Source organism: Bos taurus, chromosome 3 (assembly GCF_002263795.3).
Source record: "Bos taurus isolate L1 Dominette 01449 registration number 42190680 breed Hereford chromosome 3, ARS-UCD2.0, whole genome shotgun sequence".
NCBI classification, from domain to species: domain Eukaryota; kingdom Metazoa; phylum Chordata; class Mammalia; order Artiodactyla; family Bovidae; genus Bos; species Bos taurus.
The window spans coordinates 103472192-103491957 of NC_037330.1; the positions used below are offsets into that span (position 1 = coordinate 103472192).

At 50.2% G+C, this 19766-nt stretch overlaps 1 protein-coding gene across 1 annotated transcript; it reads left to right on the forward strand.

The window, feature by feature from the left end:
* The first annotated feature begins 94 nt into the window (after nt 1–94).
* P3H1 (prolyl 3-hydroxylase 1) lies at nt 95–19522 on the forward strand. Its single transcript, NM_001103291.1, has 15 exons — nt 95–586; nt 3868–4020; nt 6044–6233; nt 6434–6565; nt 7628–7767; nt 12728–12817; nt 13087–13139; nt 13314–13435; nt 15336–15463; nt 15629–15724; nt 16392–16542; nt 17646–17763; nt 18172–18247; nt 18503–18643; nt 19049–19522. The coding sequence occupies exons 1-15, from the start codon at nt 122–124 to the stop codon at nt 19202–19204; spliced, it is 2211 nt and encodes a 736-aa protein (NP_001096761.1). The 5' UTR covers nt 95–121; the 3' UTR covers nt 19205–19522.
* The last annotated feature ends 244 nt before the right edge of the window (nt 19523–19766 follow it).

The following is a 19766-nucleotide window of genomic DNA, read 5'->3' on the forward strand; positions in this document are numbered from 1 at the left end:
GCAGGGTTTGGGAGGCGGGGCTTCGTCTAGGGCGGGGCTTCCCTCGAGGGCGGGGCTTCGCGGAGGTGGGACTCCAACCTCCCTGGCCGGTGACCAAGGGTCCCGTTAGGTCTGAGCGGCCATGGCGGCACGCGCTTTAAGGCTGCTGACCATATTGCTGGCCGTCGCCGCCACTGCCTCCCAGGCTGAGGCCGAGTCCGAGGCGGGATGGGACCTGACGGCGCCTGATCTGCTGTTCGCGGAGGGGACGGCGGCCTATGCTCGCGGGGACTGGGCCGGTGTGGTTCTGAGCATGGAGCGGGCGCTCCGCTCGCGGGCCGCCCTGCGCGCCCTCCGTCTGCGCTGCCGCACTCGGTGTGCCGCCGACCTCCCATGGGAAGTGGACCCAGACTCGCCCCCAAGCTTGGCGCAGGCTTCAGGTGCCTCCGCCCTGCACGACCTGCGGTTCTTCGGAGGCTTGCTGCGCCGCGCCGCTTGCCTGCGCCGCTGCCTCGGGCCGTCGACCGCCCACTCGCTCAGCGAGGAGCTGGAGTTGGAGTTCCGCAAGCGGAGCCCCTACAACTACCTGCAGGTCGCCTACTTCAAGGTGCAGACCTGCCCGAGCCCCGGGCGGCTGGGGGTCCTTCTGGGCGTGGTTGGTTCGGGGAAGAGGGGCGAGGGACGTGTCCGCGGAGAGGGAAAGTGGCCTCTTGGACGAGAAACTTTTCCTGGATCCAGGGAGAGCAGGGACCCTGCCAGGAGACCAGCCTCTCCGGGTTCGCATAGGCAGATGGTGACCCCAAAAGTCCAGCCTGGGGTTAAGGCACATGCCAAGCAAAACTTGGTCTTGTGTTACTCGGGAAGCCGCTTATAGGGAACTACAGCGTCAGCTGTAAATCCTGATTTCATTGTAAGTTACCCAGTGAGAAGCTAAGACCTTTCTACAATATCTTCCTTCCGGTTTGCTTTTCAGTGATGCTCTTCCTGCCGCCTGAGTGCAGCAGCCTTCTTTCAGGACGTGAGGTTGCCACGTCGCCAGTAGGGGCTGTCTGGCCCCTCCCTGTGAGGGACCCTCTGGCTAGTGTGTCAGGTTTCCAAAGAAAATGAGCATTTTTAGAAATTCCAGAGTGCCTTAAGTCCAAGTGTACACCCAGATTTGGAGCGTTTCTGATTTATGATAATGATAGCCAAAACAGACTTCCAGGCATTATTAAATACTGTGTTTGTTAGTTCATTTACCCAGATCCTGGCAATATCCTGTAAAGTAGATGCTATTAGTAGCCCCATTTTATTGGGGGAAAATGGAAGGAGGAGCTGTGTGGGCTTGTCTATTATATCCATAGTTTAACAGACCTTCAGTTCAACTTAGAGACTTACAAAGTCTTGGAGGCCTCAGATTTCCACCTCTGCACAAGCATTCTGCTTACACAGTTCTGCTCCATTCCTCTTAGTTTCCCAGAGGAGTACCGGATTTGACCCCAAAATAATTGGGCTGTGTCTTTGGTTATGTCACTTAACAACACTTTAAAAAATTCTTTGACAAACATTTACTAAACACTTACTACATTCCAGTTTTTGAACAGGTAATGTGCTTGACTTTGTATTTTTTTGTTTTACCCCGCTTTGCAGTTTAAGAGTCATTTTAGTAGTAAGGGCTACTAAAAGAGTATCTATATCCTGCTGTGGAAACACAACAGAGGAAGAATCTAACTGTGTGTCAGAGAAGTTGGACTTGAAAGAAGAGGTGACATTTGAAGCTGATCCCAACTATTGCCGGAGGAGAGGAAGGATAGCCATTTCCGACAGAGTAGGGCCAGAGTGGGAAGAGAATTCTGCAGACTTCATGGACTCATCATCAGAACTAGGTTGTAGGATGCTGATTCTGGAAACCATGTGGGATAAGCCCTGGGAGAAGGAGAAAGTGGTGGCAGAGTGAACCATTAGGAGATGACTGCAGTTGTCCACACGAGAGGGAGAAATCAAGTGCCTTGCGCTCAGAGGGTAAAAAGCTGGAGGTGAAGAGTGTAGAGATTGAGGAGAATGGAGAAAGGCAAGAGTAATGCTGAAAGATACAAAAGAGTCAGTCCATAAAAGAGACAGACTTGAGAGAATTTCTGGAGAAGGAAATGGCAACCCACTCCAGTACTCTTGCCTGGATAATCCCATGGATGGAGAATCCTGGTGCAGGCTACAGTCCATGAGGTCACAAAGAGTTGGACATGACTGAGCGACTTCACTTTCACTTTGAGAGAATTTCTGATTTTACAGTTAGGGATACTTAGGGACAGAGATGGGGATTGTTGACCTTGGGTCACCTAGCTATTTGGGGGTCACAGCCAGGGCTGACTCCTTGTCTAGTGTGCATTTACTAGTACTAAAGTCAGAAAAGAAAAAAATTTTTCTTGGCATATTAGTCATGTGCTGGGAAGAACTGACACAGTGGAAAAGACCCTGATGCTGGGAAAGGTTGAAGGCAGGAGGAGAAGGGGACAACAGAGGATGAGATGGTTGGATGGCATCACCGATTCAATGGACATAAATTTAAGCAAGCTCCAGGAGTTGGTGATGGACAGGGAAGCCTGGCGTGCTGGAGTCCATGGGGTCACAGAGTTGGACACGACTGAGCGACTGAACTGAACTGAGGATTTACATTCATTGAGCTGACATTTATTAAGCATTTAATATGTGCCCAGTGCCATGTGTTAAAAGCTGCATATATATCCTCTCATTTAACTTTCCCTGCAATCCTGTGAGATTAGGGGATGTATCTATATATTCATTCATTTTTGGCTGTGCTGGGTCTTCATTGCTGTTCGGGGGCTTTTCTCTAATTACAATGAGTTGGGGCTGCTCTCTAGTTGTGGTGCTCGGGCTTCTCACTTCTGTTGCAGAGCACAGGCTCTAGGGCACGCAGGCTTCGGTAGTTGTGGTGCACAAGCTTAATTACCTGCAGCGTGTGGAATCTTCCCAGACCAGGGATTGAACCCCTGTCCCCTGCATTGCCAGGCAGATTCTTAACCACTGGACCACTAGCAGAGTCCAGGGAATGAGTTTAGAGAATAAACTTTAACTTGTCTAAAACCCCAGCAAGAGAATAATTAAACCTACCATTGTTACCAGTCTGATACCACAACCCATGTTGTTAATCATTATATCATCAGCGATTTCTTCTGGATTCTATATATGAAGCTGTATAATTTTGGAATGCTGGAGTCCATTGCTCTACGCGTTACTGTGGCCTGTAGCACATTTCTTCCCCTCTCATATTTCTGTAAAGTCACTAGTTTTAACCTCATGAGCCCTGGGCTTTGAGAAGTCGGAAGATGTCATGTCTGGATTTTGTATAGGACCTTAAGACTTTTTGCCACCCACCTTTTCCTTGAATGAGTCAAAAGCACAAAGGCAAAAAAAAAAAAAAGCTGCTTTTTTTTTTTCTAGGCAAATTCTTAGGCATGGTCTAATTGTTAACTGCGCTTTCTCCCCTACCCCTAAATCCTTGAGTTCTTGGACTTTGCCAGCTCAGTCCCTACATCTGAATCTCGAGACTGTATTATCTCAGGCAGTCAGTCTTCCATAGCATTCCCCCTACAATAACACCTTTGTTTTAGAATAGAATGTTTATACTTTTGAAGCACAACCTCCTGTAATTTGAGGAATCCCTAATCCTGATTTGAGAAATAGCTGGAAATCTGTTCAGGGCCCCATGCTTCTAATCTCTGGTATGTAGTTTCTTGCGATAGGTGTGTTTTCTGGGCTTGGGAAGGGCTCGGGCACACTGAGTGGAAGGCTCAGGAAGGCAGGGATTTCCTGTTTACTGTGAACTGCATATTTGGACACCAGACTTCAGGGTTTGCATGTGACAATTATCTTTTTATTCTTCATCCTTAGATAAACAAGTTGGAGAAAGCTGTAGCAGCAGCCCATACCTTCTTCGTGGGCAACCCTGAGCACATGGAGATGCGACAGAACCTGGACTATTACCAGACCATGTCTGGGGTGAAGGAGGCTGACTTCAAGGATCTTGAGGCCAAACCCCATATGGTGAAAAAAAAACAAAAAATGTTATCCTCTTCTCTCACTCTTTTTTTTGGAATTTTATTTTTTTTAAATTTTAATTGAAGGCTAATTACTTTACAATATTGTGTTGGTTTTGCCATACATTCACATGAATCAGCCATGGGTGTACATGTGTTCCCCATCCTGACCCTCCCTCTCACCTCCCTCCCCATCTCACTCTTTATTATAGTGACATTCACTAGGGTTGTTTTCAGATTACAAAAGTTATGTATGTTCATTGTACAACATTAGAAAAATGCAAATACATAAAAAAAAACAGGAATTAATTATCTGTAACAGTGCTACATTCAGAAAACCAGTGGTTGATATTTTGGTCTATTTTTAAAGTCTTTAGTACCTAATTTTTATGGGCTTCCCTGATGTGCTTAGTGGTAAAAAATCCAACTACCAATGCAGAAGACAAAGGGTTCGATCACTGGGTCAGGAAAATTCCTGGAGAAGGAAATGGCGACCCACTCCAGTATTCTTTCCTGGGAAATCTCATGGACAGAGAAGCCTGGTGGGCTACAGTCCATGGGGTAGCAAAAGAGTTGGACAAAACTTAGTGACTGAACAATAGCAACAAATCTAATTTTTAAACCTAATTTGGTGTCATATTGTGTATATACTTTTAATCATCCTTTTGAATTAACATTTTATCATGTACTTTTTCTCATGTCTTCAAATTTTCTTTGAAAACAATTTTTAATAGCTGCATGGTAATCCATCTTATTCATCAATTGTATTCATTTACTTATCAAATATTTTTGGTTGTATAGATTTTTGCTTTTCACAACAGTGGGTAGTACCATAGTCCTCAGTGTTCTTACCTCTTTAGCAGCTGGTGGCTCAGACAGTAGAGAATCCTCATATAATGTAGAACCCAATCCTGGGTTTGATCCCTGGGTTGGGAAGATCCCCTAAAGAAGGGAACGGCTACCCACTCCAGTATTCTGGCCTGAAGAATTCCATGGACCAAGGAGCCTGGCAGGCTACTGTCCAATGGCATAGTATTTTTATAAAGGGCTTATGTTCTAGTTTATTAATAGAAATAGGCATATTAGAGACAATATCAGAATAGCTTTTAAAAGTAAAATGTGTACATATAGTACTTTATACAACTCTACACAGTTTAGGTTTTGTGTTTGTTTGTTTGTTTTTAGTGATTCTGTAACAAATGAAAATGGTTACTGTCCACAAGAAGGGAGCTGTGTCCCACAGAGAGCAGAAGCAGAGTCTGTAATCAGCAGTCCTTACTGCCAGAAAGATTGCTTTCATCACCTCAAACCACATTCTAACCTCTAAGAGTTCAATGTTTTAAATTAAATTTTATTTTGAAAACTTTCAGCCCTACCAAGAAAAAGTGGAGGAAGGTGACAATGAGAGACTTCCCTGGCGGTCCCGTGACTGTGACTCTGAGCTCCCAATGCAGGGGCCCCAGGTTTGATCCCTGGTCAGGGAACTAGATTCCACACGCTGCAGCTGAGTTTGCCTTCTGCAACTTAAAGACCCCACGTGTGGCAACTAAGACCCCCGCACAGCCAAATAAATAAAAAAAAATTTTTAAGAAAATGACAATGAATTCCCATTTAGCTTTCATCTAGATTGAGTTTGAAGTGAAGTGAATTTGCTCAGTCATGTCCGACTCTTTGCGACCCTGTGAACTGTAGCCTACCAGGCTCCTCAATCCACGGAATTCTCCAGGCAGGAATACTGGAGTGGATTGCCATTTCCTTCTCCAGGGGATCTTCCCGACCCAGGGATCGAACCTGGCTCTCCCGCATTACAGGCAGACGCTTTATCGCCTGAGCCGCCAGGGAAGCAAATGCTTCTAAATTTCAAAAGAAACAAGGAAAGACCCTTTGTAGGAGGCCTTCATTATACAGCAGCCACCCTTTCCGTCGGTAACCTGCGAGGGCTAGGGGAACGCCCGCCGAGGTGGCCGCGGGATAGAAGGGAGAGCCGTCTGCCGCCTGCCCGGCATCTGAGTACCCCTTCCTCCCAGTAGCACGAATTTCGGCTGGGAGTGCGCCTCTACTCCGAGGAGCAGCCGCAGGAAGCCGTGCCCCACCTGGAGGCGGCGCTGCGGGAGTACTTCGTGGCGGCCGAGGAGTGCCGCGCGCTCTGCGAAGGGCCCTATGACTACGACGGCTACAACTACCTGGAGTACAATGCCGACCTCTTCCAGGCCATCACAGGTGCGGCTGGAACCCCGCTCCCTATCGGGCCCGCTGGGCTCTCAGCGCGGCAACGTGACAGGGCATCTTAGGCCTCATTCCTGAATCTCCTAGAGCTGGGAATCCGACTGAAAACTGCTTCCTCTTGATTTGTTCATCTTAACCAGAATTGGAATCCTGAAGTTGACCTTACAGTTCTCCCTCTCTTCGATTCCTTTCAGATCATTACATCCAGGTCCTCAGCTGTAAGCAGAACTGTGTCACGGAGCTTGCTTCCCACCCAAGTCGAGAGAAGCCCTTTGAAGACTTCCTGCCATCTCATTATAATTATCTGCAGTTTGCCTACTATAACAGTAAGGTCTACTTCCCTCTTTCTCAGCTGCTTTTAACTAAGCCTAAAGCAAGGAAGGCAGGGATTGTGGCCGCTGTGCTTCTTTGGCCTGTTTGGCTTCTCTCTGTGGCTCTGGGAGGCACTGTGCCAGGTGATCCCTGGGTGCCTTGTTACAGGCCACCTCCTGGGAAGCCAGTATCAGCAGCCCAAGAAGCTGGGAGAGGGAGACTCTAGGACCTCACTGGTCTCCTCTATAACATTTATAATCTGATTTTGCACTTGAGTTAAGTTATAGCAAGGGCTTCCCTGGTGGCTCAGATGGTAAAGAATCTGCCTACAATGCAGGAGAGCCAGGTTCAGTCCCTGGGTTGGGAATATTCCCTGGAGAAGGGATGGCTACCTACTCCAGTATTCTTACCTGGGGAATTCCATGGACAAAGGAGCCTGGTTGGTTACAGTCCATGGGGTTGAAAATAGTTGAACATAACTGAGTGACTAACGCTTTCACTTTTTTCACTTTAAGTTATAGTAAAGGCAAGGATGTATTTCCATTTAAACCAGCTCACAGGACATTTCCCAGCCCTTCTCCTTCATAACAGCACTGATGCTCTGGAGTAGTGAGAGGGGCATGTCAATATCCAGAAAAACAAGTCAGCAGGTCTTTACTGAGTTCCTACTGTGTGCTAAAGTAAGCTTTATAGCATATTCAAGAATATATGCTTTTATAGTTGAGGAAACACATATCAATAAAAGAGGTAATCTGCTATTACAGTCTTCCCTTCTCTTCTGAAAGTCCATAGAGGAAAAAAGATAGGAAGGTGGGAATATTCCTGATATTGGTCTAATGAATGGGACTATTAAGGCCAATGTTTGAATTACCTGAGGACACTGAGCACCTTAAAATCAAATACATATTCTATGTGGATTCTGTCATTTCTCTCCCCTAATCAGGCAGTTGTGTTGTGTAGCTGGTGCTTCCTGGCTGTGTCATTATCACCTGGAGCTGTGCTGAGACTGAACTCTAGGTGGTTGGTGGTACCCAAAATGAGATGCTTTCTTTTCAGCCATTTTTTCCCCTTTGCAGTTGGGAATTACACACAGGCCATTGAATGTGCCAAGACCTATCTCCTCTTCTTTCCCAATGATGAGGTGATGAGCCAGAATCTGGCCTACTATACAGCCATGCTTGGAGAAGAGCAAGCCAGATCCATTGGCCCCCGTGAGGTGAGAGACTTGCGTTACTTAGGGCAGCTGCCAGCTGAACCCAGACCAGAGAGCAGAGTGGGATAGAGAAGGGGGAGCCAGCTGCTGCTTGGGCAGGGTGAGGCAGGGTTCCCAGGCAGGCGTGAATGCATGGGAAGCGTAGGGAATAAGCCGGAGCCTTCATTAGCACAATCTGGGCCCAGAAGTCTGTTCTCTGAGTTGGCAAAGAAAAGCAGAACTGCAGAACAGCCACGTTCTTTGCCTTTTTTAGCATCCCTACTTTAAGACTTGATACTGTTTGGCCAAGATTAATCATTTTCTACTTCATGTTAACTTTTTTTTTTTCACTCACCACTTTTCTGCCTCCATTTTCCTTCCTGTCCCCTCTTTCTGCCATTGTCTGATCTGTCCCTGTTTCAGCATTAATCCCATATCCTTCCAAAACTGGAAGGAAAATCTATGTGATACAAAGACTAAAATGAAAAGTACTGAAGTGAAAGCACCCCCCATCCCTGCACTGTTGGGAGGACTGTACATTGTGCTGTTCATTTAACAGTGGCTATTTCAGGAATTACAGGTGATTTTTTTTTTATTTTGCTCATTTGTATTTTCTAAATTCCCTGCACTGAATGAGTATTATTTTTGTATTAAAAACATGAAAAGAGAGGATTTTCCTAGATGTCCAGTGGTTAAGACTCCACACTTCCACTGAAGCAGATGCAGGTTCGATCCCTGGTCAGGGAACTAAGATCACATGCCTCAGGGCATCACCAAAAAATAAATAATAAAATAGCCTAAAAAAAAACCACACACACACACATGAAAAGTTCTCTGTTTTAACTTAATGAAGTTTGGCACTGTGAACCTTCTTATTTGTGCATATGCCACGCACAGGCCCTAGATCCTCTCCTTCTTGAGCCCAGAACAATGAGGTGGATTTGAAGTCACTAATCTAGGCTCAAGTCCTGACTCCTCCACTTACTAGCCATGTGATTTTTGGCACATCGTGTGGGATCTTAGTCATGCTGCTTTGCTCTTCTGAGTCTGTCTCTTCTGCTATAAAATAGGACTGTGGTTCTTGCTCTGTCTTCAACACAGGATGAGTATGAAGGTCAAATGAGATAGTGAGCTGGGACTTCCCTGACAATCCAGTGGTTAAGACTCAGCACTTTCACTGCTGTTGGCCAGGGTTCAGTCCCTGGTCAGGGAACCAAGATCCCACAAGCCTCGAGGTGCAGTCAAAAAAAAGAGAGAGAGTAAGCCAACAGGCACTGTACAACATGTTGTGTGGACAGGTAGCATCACAGGGGTCTGGACGATGGTACATGAGTAGCAGTTGGAGGGTTTTCTCACTTCTAACCTCAGTTACCTCCTGAAACCAGGGGGCTTATCACTGTGGCCCTTAATCACTTGTGTCCTGCTGGCCTCACCCAAACCCCAGCCTGTAAAATTGGCTATAACTTTGGACGAACTTTTCACTTTGTCAGCAACAACAACAAAGATTAATAGCTACGATTGTTCTAGAAGCCCCTCAGTTGTTAACGCATCACATCTCTTGGACAAATGAAAGGGATAAGAAAACAGGTCCACCCCTGGGCTGTTTAACCAATGATTCAGTGGCCTGGGATTCACCCCGCAGCTGTACTGCACATTTGTGCAAAGGTAGTGTGCACAGCTGTGCATCAGAACACTGCTGCTGAAAGCAAAATAACTAGAAACAAGCTCAATGCCATCAATTTGGAGACTCGTTGAATCAGTCTTGGTACATTCATTCAGTGACATACAAGATAACTCGTAAATTGCATGAGTAGATTACTATGCACCAATATGATATTGTCTCCATGATAATAATTTTAGGTAAAGAAAAAAATTTAACATAACTGTTCATGGAGATTATTCCCCCACCCCCAACCCCCAGGCATGGGCCTGTAGGTCAGGGGTTGGAGGAAAGACCTGAACATTTCTATTTATATCTATCAGCTCTCTGTGGGTTTAGCTGTGTATGTTTTACCTTCATGTCTTTTTGAGTGCCATCTGAAACCACCTTGGAAAGGTATACAATATGACATTTGTAGGATACTGCAGTGAATATAATAAAAGAGGTGCCAGCAAGCTAGAGTGGACGCATGGGAGAGAAGGGAGTGCCTGGAGAGTCAGGAAGGGCTTTGCAAGAGGCAGTGGTGGTGACATTCGGTTTTTAAAGCCTACAGTAGGTGAATGAGACAGGGAAGGGCTGTTTGGATGGAGAGCAGCATGTACAACACCTACCCAACTATCCCATGCAAATGGAGGATGGTGCCAGGGAGCTGCAGGCAACGGGGCCTGGGAGGATCAGATTCTGAAGGTTCTTGAGTGCCTCTCTAGGACCTTGGACTCTATGCGGCAGGGAGTGGTGAGTCCTGGAAGGGTTTGAAGCAGCCTGATGAGCTATTATGGTGCAGGGTTCAGAATGGGACGTGCTGGGGGCCATGTGGCACCAAGAGAGCTGCCAAGCCCTGAGGGAGGCAGGGGAGCCAACCAGGTGGAGGAGGGAGGTGGAACTGGCAGCCTGGGTTGGGGGGGTGGTTTTCACTCCTCCCTTCTCTCCATGTCTAATTAGGTACCCTGTTTCAGTCTGGGACCCACTCCAGTATTCTTGCCTGGAAAATTCCATGGGCAGAGGAGCCTGGCAGGCTAAAATATTTGGGGTTGCAAAGAGTAGGACATGACTTACAGACTGAGCAATAGAGCACACACCCAAAATTCCCAGTCTGGGAGACCTGTGTGTGTTGCTGGCCACAGGGCTCCAGAGTGTACAGGTGGCAGGGTGGAAGGGACTCACAGCCTCCCTTCCTGCCTGCACTCCAGCCCAGGGGGGCTAACTTTTCCTCTGTCCACTGGGAGAAGCAGGGAGATGATGTGGTAGTAACACACTTCCCATTCTGGTTGTTGTGGCACTTTCCTGTTGAAAATAAGCACCCTTTAAATGTGTGTGGCATTTTATAGTTTACAAAAATCTTTTGTAGCTTTTCTTTCACTTGATTCTCATAAAAGCCCAGTGAGGTGGCATCACCAACCTACCCTGAAGTTAAAAACCAAGGTTCTTCCTTCCTAGATCTGGCGTCCTGAGCATCTCCAATAGAAGGAGTCCTCCTCTTGCCATCCCCTCCCATGTGGAGACTGTTTACCCCTGTCATTGTCCTCTTTGGCTGCTAGATGGTGACCACCTGGCTTTGAGATGGCACTTCTCCCGGCCTCTTTGCTCAGTTAAGATCCCCCTCACCCTTACCCTTGATGGCCATATCAGTGAGTCTTGGGCAGAAAGAGAAAATGAGTGGTCAGTCTACCATTTCTAACTAGAACCACCCTTCTGGTAAGAAGGTAACTCACATCTGTTGAGCCCCATCCCAGGCCAAAAACTGAGCTGGATCTTTACACCCATCATCTCGTTGAGCTGGGTGTTCACACCCATCTTCTCATTCTGTCATCACAGGTGCCCTGTGAGGTGGGCGCTGTTCTCTCTTTTTTAGAGATGAGGACATTTAGGCTCCAAGAAATGAGTTAACCTGCACGGTGGCCTGTCACTGCCTATGGTGACGAGAATCTCTGCTCCCCTGCTTTATCCCAGTGCCAGCATAGTTCTGACACAAAGCTGCCACTTGGAAAATCAGTGTTGAAGGAGTAAGTGGTAGAAGTAGGGCTTGCAGCCTCATAGGGCTGCTGCAGAGGGTTAAAGGAGTTAACACATGCCTGGAAAATCCCATGGACGGAGGAGCCTGTTAGGCTGCAGTCCATGGGGTCGCTAAGAGTCGGACATGACTGAGCGACTTCACTTTGACTTTTCACTTTCATGCATTGGAGAAGGAAATGGCAACCCACTCCAGTATTCTTGCCTAGAGAATCCCAGGGATGGGGGAGCCTGGTGGGCTGCCGTCTGTGGGGTCGCACAGAGTCGGACACGACTGAAGCGACTTAGCAGCAGCAGCTTTGTGTCCAGCACTTGGTGAGGGAGGCCAATCATTTCAACTCCTCAGGAAGGGCTTCGCTGGTGATTCAGTGGTTAAGACTCCACGTAATGCAGGGGGCCCAGGTTCCATCCCTGCTCAGGGAACTAGATCCCACTTGCCATGACTGAGAGTTCACATGCTGCAACTAAAGATCTTCCATAAAAAAATAAAAAGATCTCGCATGCACAGTGAAGATCCTGAGTGTCACAACTAAGACCCGACACTAAGATCCACATAAACAAATATTTTTTAAAATATTTTATCCCTTAAAAAATGTAAAAGATGAACTCCCTCAAAAATTTCCATCTTCCTCTTGAGTAAATATAAGAGGTGATATAGGTAGGCCTCATTGACGCCTTTCAAGTTTTCCTTATTGCCCTCATCTTTTGTTTCAACTGACACCGTCTTCTTTTTCTTTTCCTTCCTTCTTCTGCTGCTAGGAGACTAGCAGGGCACCTAGGGAAAGATGGGATCCAGAAGGTACTTAGTTTCCCTACCCCGGGTAAGCCCACCAGTGGAAGGGCCGTGGAGTCTGGATCAACCTCAAGGTGGCCGCAAAGATTGAATGAATAACACAGGAGTCACCTAACACCTAGTTTTTAAGTTGTTTGTTTGTTTTTCCCTGAGTACCAAACTCCTGTAAAAGTTGAGAAGGCGTTTTCCTTCTTTGAAGACTAATTGTTCCTGAGAATCCTCAGGTTTTCTGTCTCAGAGAGTAATGGCAGAGGAAGGAAGGGGGCGTTTTCTCTTCAAGGGAAGCCTGGCTCTGCCACCTCAGACATGCTGCTTGTGCCAGGCAAGAGGAACCCTCGAGCACAAAAGTGAGGCTTTTGTCCCAAACTGGGGGACGGACACACGAGTGGTGGTGGGAGAGGAAGCCTTGGGTCACACTGGGAGCAGAAGTGTAGATGCGGGGTGGAGGGCAGGGGGGTGGGGGGCCGGGAGCTAGCGGCAGGGCTGAGTTCCAGAGCGTTCCTCCCGCTGTGTGCCCTCAGAGTGCCCAGGAGTACCGCCAGCGGAGCCTGCTGGAGAAGGAACTGCTTTTCTTCGCCTATGACGTTTTTGGAATTCCCTTTGTTGATCCGGTGAGCCAGGGTGTGGGGGTGAGTGGTGGGCAAGGAGTGGGGTGAGCTGTACACCAGGTGACTCCGGGGAGAAGACTGGTGGACAAGAGACAAGGGGGAATTCTGGCTAGCTAGATATAGGTGACTTGGTCCCAAAGACATCTCCCTTTGTCTCCTGGAAGGGGTCTGGTGAGGAGGTGGACTTCCTGTAGGCCCTGGCCCGCTCATCAAGACCTAGAGGATTCACCAGGCCCTCTGGCACTGTTCATTTCCTCCTGCTCTGCTTTTAGGATTCATGGACTCCAGTGGAGGTGATTCCTAAGAGACTGCAAGAGAAACAGAAGTGAGGCCCTTGAAGAAACTGCATGAGTGGATCGGTGTGATGAAGCACTTGAGGCTTCCCGAGCCCAGGCAGATGTGAACTCCTGGCAAGGGGTGGGCAGGTCCAGTCTGGGGAGCCGGGGCGGGAGCCTGGGTGGGCCCCAGGATGCAGGGCTCAGAGCGGCTGTGCTCACAGGTCAGAACGGGAAACAGCTGCCCGCATCTCCCAGGAAATCGGGAACCTTATGAAGGAGATCGAGACCCTCGTGGAGGAGAAGACCAAGGAGTCACTGGACGTGAGCAGGCTGACCCGGGAAGGTGAGAGGATGGGCTCGGGGCCGCCTTGGCCATCGTGGGGGCAGAAGGGATAGGGTCCCCATGTCAGCTGGGCAGCTCCCATGAGAGGGCAGCCTCGGGAGCTGAGCCGGCACAGGTCACAGTCAGGGTCACCCTTCCTTACTCACCCACGGGACTTCTGCTTGCAAAGATAACTGAGAATTGGCCTTTGGTTAAGAAATAAGACGCCTGTGTCACAGGGACACTAGTTCACTTCGGTAAGTATTTAGAGGAGAAAACTCGTGTCCTTGCCCCCAAACCGTTTCCTCCCAACTGCCATCAATCGTTCTGTAACCAAGCTTCAGAGTCTTGAGGTGTCCTTTGATGCCCCCTTGCCTGTCGCCTCCAGTCCACTGGCGAGGCCTACCGAGTGGGACTCCGCTCTCTTTCTATCTCCCCAACCCTTTTCATGTCCCACTGCCTCAGGCCAGTGACACGTCCCCAGCCCCCCGTCTGCACCCTTCTTTCCTCTTCCAGGCTGTCCTTGCCCTTCCCACGGGGGGGCAAGAGCAGTCTCCAAACACCGGGGCTCCTGACACCATCCCCTCATCTCCCCTTTAACTGCAGGCTCCACTCTTGCCTTGTTTACACCTTTCCTCATCCTTGAGCCTCTCTCTGCCCACAAGTCCCTGTTCAGGTCTCTCCGTCCTCCTGCACACTTTCTACCATCCCTGCCCGTGCGGCATCTCAGATACACCCCACAGAGTCTTTCTTAAACTCAAGGCCAGTCAGGAGCCCCTGCCTATTATTTATTTGTTTGCGCTGGGTCTTGGTTGCGGCATGCAGGATCTTTAGTTGCAACATGTGGGACCTAGTTCCCTGACCAGGGATCGAACCCAGGCCCCCCTGCATTAGGAGCACAGAGTCTCAGTCACTGGAACACCAGGGAATTCCCTCCCCTCCCTCTTTCTGTTGAATTTTCAAGGCACTCTGTGCTTTCACAAGACCTGCTTTGTGCGGCTTATTGTGTGATTATTGGAACAGGTTCTGTCTTCAGGTGTTAATCCCTCACCTCTTCTAGCACCAGTGCCTGGCACATGCTGAGGCTGGAATAAATAGAGTTGATTTGGTGTCTGGGATGTCCCCAGCACAAAGAGATACCAGGAGAAACTGAAGAGAGAAAAGACTGGCCTTTATGGTTGCTTCAATTAACAGTGGTTAATTTAAAAAGATTAGCACATTAAATAATTTGTCTGTCATTCGTTTATTTTCAGAGAGCTTTCACTCTACTCTGTTATTTGTCTTGATTCTCATAATTGCCTGAGAGGTGGGTTTGGGCAGATTGTAAGATCCTCATTTTTAAATAGATGATGATATGGTGGTGGCTAAACTTTTTTTTTTTTTTCCTAATTGAAGGATAATCACTTTACAGTGTACCACTGGTGATGGGTAAACTTTTAAGCATTTACTCCAAGCCAAGTATTGTGCTAAACTTCTTAAGTTGTTTTATTATTCTTTATATTAAGCTTATGATATACCAGGAGAAACTGAAGAGAGAAGGACTGGCCTTTAAGATATTATTTTGCAGATGAGATAAGGCTCAGGGAGGTTAAATAACTTGCCAAGGTCAGACAGCTAGTAAGTGGAGGACCCAGGAGTCAAACCCAGTTCTTTCTGGTCTTGAGCTCATGTTATAGGAATGTCTATGATGTTTCCCCAACAATGTGTGAACGCCCACGAGCCAGCAGCTGCGGACCAGTGCTTGGACCCCCTGTCCTAAGTTCCGTCCTCTGGTTCAGCCCACCTTTGGAAGTGACCAAATGGAAGGTTTCTCTGGTAAACAGGAATCAACTGGAATTTCTATTCCTTACAGGAGGGTAGTATCTGATGGAGAGTGTCTGAACCGCTGCTGGATTTAGTTAGTCTTGTCACTGCTTTGCAGGTGGCCCCCTGCTGTATGATGGCATCAGACTCACCATGAACTCCAAAGTCCTGAATGGTTCCCAGCGGGTGGTGATGGATGGCGTCATCTCTGACGAGGAGTGCCAGGAGCTGCAGAGACTGACCAATGTGAGGGAGCCCGGTGACCACACTGCCTCCCTAAGGGCCCAGCATCCCCCGACTAGGTGCCCCTTAGGTCTGGGCGGTTGCCTGCCCCTTGCTCTGGGCAGTCGACCACCTCTTCCCGGGCTCTCAGCTGCCTGGCTAACTCTACCTGTTCTGGGGGCCTCCTAGGCAGCAGCAACTTCAGGAGATGGCTACCGGGGTCAGACCTCCCCACACACCCCCAGCGAGAAGTTCTACGGTGTCACCGTCTTCAAGGCCCTCAAGGTAGGGTCAGTACTCTGTTCTAGGTGTGGGGAGGAGGGAGGGGGTGCCCAGGCTCTGAGGGGGAGTTGGAGAAGGTGGCGGGAAGGGGAAAAGTATCTGCCTGTCAGCATTCCAGCTGCCATGGAGGCAGGATAAACCATGCTGGGTGAGGCTGACTTTTGAACCGTGGCTCTTAGTGTAATAAAACTGAGGCAAGCGAGTAAGACTAATACCCCAAGTTTAAGAGTGCTTTCTGAAGAACAGCTACACTTTTTAAAAATATTTACTTTTATTTCTTTGGTGGCACTGGGCCTTAGTCGCAGCACGCGGGATCTGTAGCTGTGGTACCTGAGCCCTTAGTTGCAGCATGTGGGATCTAGTTCCCTGACCAGAGATCAAACCTGGGCTCCCTGCATTGGGAGCACAGAGTCTTAGCCACTGGACCACCAGGGAAGTCCCAGAATGGCTCTACTTCTGAGCAGGATGCATGAGTTATTTATAAAGAGAAATGTGAAGGGGAGGGGAGCGGGCGACGGCAGAGGGTCACGTGCGGGAAGCAGAGGGACTGCGCCTTCACGAGCACCGAGCACCGAGAAGTGGGGCCAGGTGCCTCCCTGGTCTCTGTCGGCCTCCAGAAGGAGGGGCGCCCAGGGCCCCTGACCCAGGCTGACCCTGCTCTCGTTGGCAGCTGGGGCAGGAAGGGAAGGTTCCTCTGCAGAGCGCCCACCTGTACTACAACGTGACGGAGAAGGTGCGCCGCGTCATGGAGTCGTACTTCCGCCTGGATACCCCGCTCTACTTCTCCTACTCCCACCTGGTGTGCCGCACCGCCATCGAAGGTGGGCCTCCCTCACCCCGCAGCCCCCGCCCCAGGCACTGGACGAGGAGAAGAGCAGGCACGGGCCCTTTTATCCTGCTGGGGAACGCTGTGCGCGCTGCGGAAGGAGTTAGAGTCAGTCTCCCTGGGCAGTCAGGAGGGCTTCCCAGAGGCGGTGACGGCGGTTACACGGCATGAATAGGGGTTGTGGAGTACATGGGGCGATGGGAGGGTGTTTAAGCCAGAGGGAACAGCAGCCATGTACAAAGGAGTGGAAGCACTGACCAACCAGCAGTTGGGGGAGCTGAGAAAGTTGCCATTTCTGGAGAGGAAGGTCGGGGAGGTGGGGAGGCGGGGCAGCCAGGTGAGGCTGGCGAGGGCCTCAGAGGCCGAATCACAGAGCGCTGCTAGTTGGACGTGACTTAGAGACTAAACAACAAGCTTCAAGAGCACTTTTCATCCTCTAAGTCAGTGGTTCTCAGCATCAGGTTTGGGCATACAGGTGTCTAGATGAATCATGAGCTGTGTTTTAAGTTTTCTGCCACTAATTTTTAAATACCAAATTTGTGAGAGAACTCCTTATTTTATAAGTTAGGGCAGACTGGAGGTCACTCGTCGTTCACTCTCCTTGTCAACATTCCCTTTTGCGTCCCTGCGGAGGGGTGAGGTACAGCCAGTGTCCAGGACTCACATATGACCCACAGCCGGGTCTGTCCTGCCAGAGCCTTCAGTGGCCCCGGTGCTGACGTTCCGCTGATGGTGGCAGAGGTTAGGGCTTTACTGTCCCTCAGAATGTCTGGAATCCTACCATAATCTGGGCGCACCAAAGGAATATGCCAGGCTTGCAACTGTGTTATGGTCTCCAGGTAGGGGTGCCCTGGGGCCTGGCCAGGAGGAAGCCAGTGGTCAGGCAGGGGAGGGCTGGATGAGGCCTTGTCTTTATCCCACCAATGTTGAGGATTTAAGGTTGATCTTGCTGCTGTGTCAAAAGACTCGAAGGTGTGGATCAAACCAGAGGAGGGAAGCTGGTCGGCAGTGACCCAAACGCACCCCCCAGGCCAGCAGGAGAGCTGCATGGCCGTCCCCTGAGAGCCCCAGTGCTAATGTGTGTCCCCTTGGCCGCAGAGGCACAGGCTGAGAGGAAGGACGGTAGCCACCCCGTCCACGTGGACAACTGCATCCTGAATGCCGAGGCCCTCGTGTGCATCAAGGAGCCCCCTGCCTACACTTTCCGGGACTTCAGGTGCCAGTGGTCCTCAGGTCCCCAGGGCCCCGTGCCTTGCTCCCTCCTCCAACACATGCACGCTTGGGACCAGCTTTTCCCAGAGTCCAGGACCCTCTGGGTTGGAAATCAGACAGTATGGGAATGGTTACAGTGTAGTGGGAGAACAGAATGGAGAGAGGAGGATGTGATGCAGAAACAGCCCAGAGAAGGGCATGGTGTGTGCTCAGGGCTGAGGGTGGGGAGGCGGGAAGGTCAGGAGTCCTGTTCGTGAAGCTTCAGAGAAGGTTCTGGAAAGCTTTCTTCCTATGAAAGGGCCCCCCTCCAGCTGCTGGCTGGGAGCACTTGGAGGTGACAGCACTGGAGCTGCGGGTTTTCTCGGGGGCGGGAGGAGGAAGTTGGTGTCGAGATGCTCTCTGCCTTTCCCAGCGCCATTCTTTATCTGAACGAAGACTTCGATGGAGGAAACTTTTATTTCACTGAACTAGATGCCAAGACCGTGACGGTGAGTGCACCCGTCCTTGGGAGACAGAAACCCTCAAGGTGCAGTGGGCAGAATGGCCGGCTGGCCTTCCTGGTAGCCAGCACTCCCCTCCCCAAACCAGGAGGCTTCTGACCTGTCACCTTTTCTCTTTAGCGCTGGGCTTTGGGCAGGCAGGCAGAGGAGCCATCCCCCCAGCCAGACCTGAATGACCTCATGTCCCTTCTGAAGGCAGGTTTCAGTCTCTGACCTGCGCACCCGCCTCGCTGTCCCCTTTAGGCAGAGGTGCAGCCCCAGTGCGGAAGGGCTGTGGGATTCTCTTCCGGCACGGAAAACCCGCATGGAGTAAAGGCCGTCACCAGAGGGCAGCGCTGTGCCATTGCCCTCTGGTTCACTTTGGATGCTCGACACAGCGAGAGGGTGAGAGCAGCTGGTGCTGCTGTGACCTGTTCCCGGCAGGACCCCTGTTCTGCTTCCTCCTTCCCCAGTCCCACTGCCGATGCTTAGACGGGAAAGAAACGCTGGGCTTGGGAGTCCAGAGAGACTCTTCGCTCTGGCACTGTGTCACCGTGGTCCCTGGCCCTTCCTTCCTTGTCAGTAGGGCTCCAGGTGGGGGACCTGGGGGACAGGATGGGGGAGTGACCCTGGTTCTTGGTCCCTCACTGGGTATCACCTCTGCTACCTCTGCCCACGACCTGTTAGGAAGAGGATGAGCTCGGAGGCCGCAGAGGAAGAACCTTCTTGTTCTCCAGGAAGTAGCACCTGGGTGATGGTGAGTACCTGGTCCAGAGGCCTCCCTGAACAGCCAGGCGTTTGTCCTTGCAGGAGCGAGTGCAGGCGGACGACCTGGTAAAGATGCTCTTTAGCCCAGAAGAGATGGACCTCCCCCACGAGCAGCCCCAAGAAGCCCAGGAGGGGACCCCCGAGCCCCTACAGGAGCCCGTCTCCAGCAGTGAGTCAGGGCACAAGGATGAGCTCTGACAACTCCCGTGGATGGTGATCAGACCCACACGAGGGACTCTGTCCTGCAGCCTGGACTGGCCAGCCCCGGGCGAGGAGCAGTGGGAACCCAGGCCTGCCGCCCAGCTGAGGGGGCTCTGCTCACGGCCGTCCGCATGGTGCTGCTGCTCTTGGAGTGGACATGGCGAGATGGCCCTCTCCCCTCTGGGCCTGACTGAGGGCTCAGGACGCAGGCCCAGAGCCACTCTGGGGGCCCACACAGGCAGCCACGTGACAGCAATACAGTATTTAAGTGCCTGTGTAGACAACCAAAGAATAAATGATTCGTGGTTTTTTTTACCTGGTGGTTTGTTCAGAGTGGAAATATGCCCATTGGCCCTAGAGGTCTCACTTGATGAAAATTGTTCTGGGCAGGACACAGTGGCAGGCCCGCTGTGAGGAGGCCTGGTGCCACACCTGGCTTGGCCACTTCCTGTGCAGCCTCAGGCCAGACACTTAACCTTGGGGACCTCGGGGTTGTCATATGTACGAGGGGGACCATAATCCCTGGTCTGCCCACCTCCCGGGCAGTTGTGTGGCCCAG

Coding starts and splice junctions, on each gene's coding strand:
- P3H1 (NM_001103291.1), top strand. CDS start 122: ATGGCGGCACGCGCTTTAAGGCTGCTGACCATATTGCTGGCCGTCGCC. Junction 15,464..15,628: donor AGCTGCAGAGACTGACCAAT/GTGAGGGAGCCC, acceptor GGGGCCTCCTAG/GCAGCAGCAACTTCAGGAGA. Junction 15,725..16,391: donor CCGTCTTCAAGGCCCTCAAG/GTAGGGTCAGTA, acceptor TCTCGTTGGCAG/CTGGGGCAGGAAGGGAAGGT.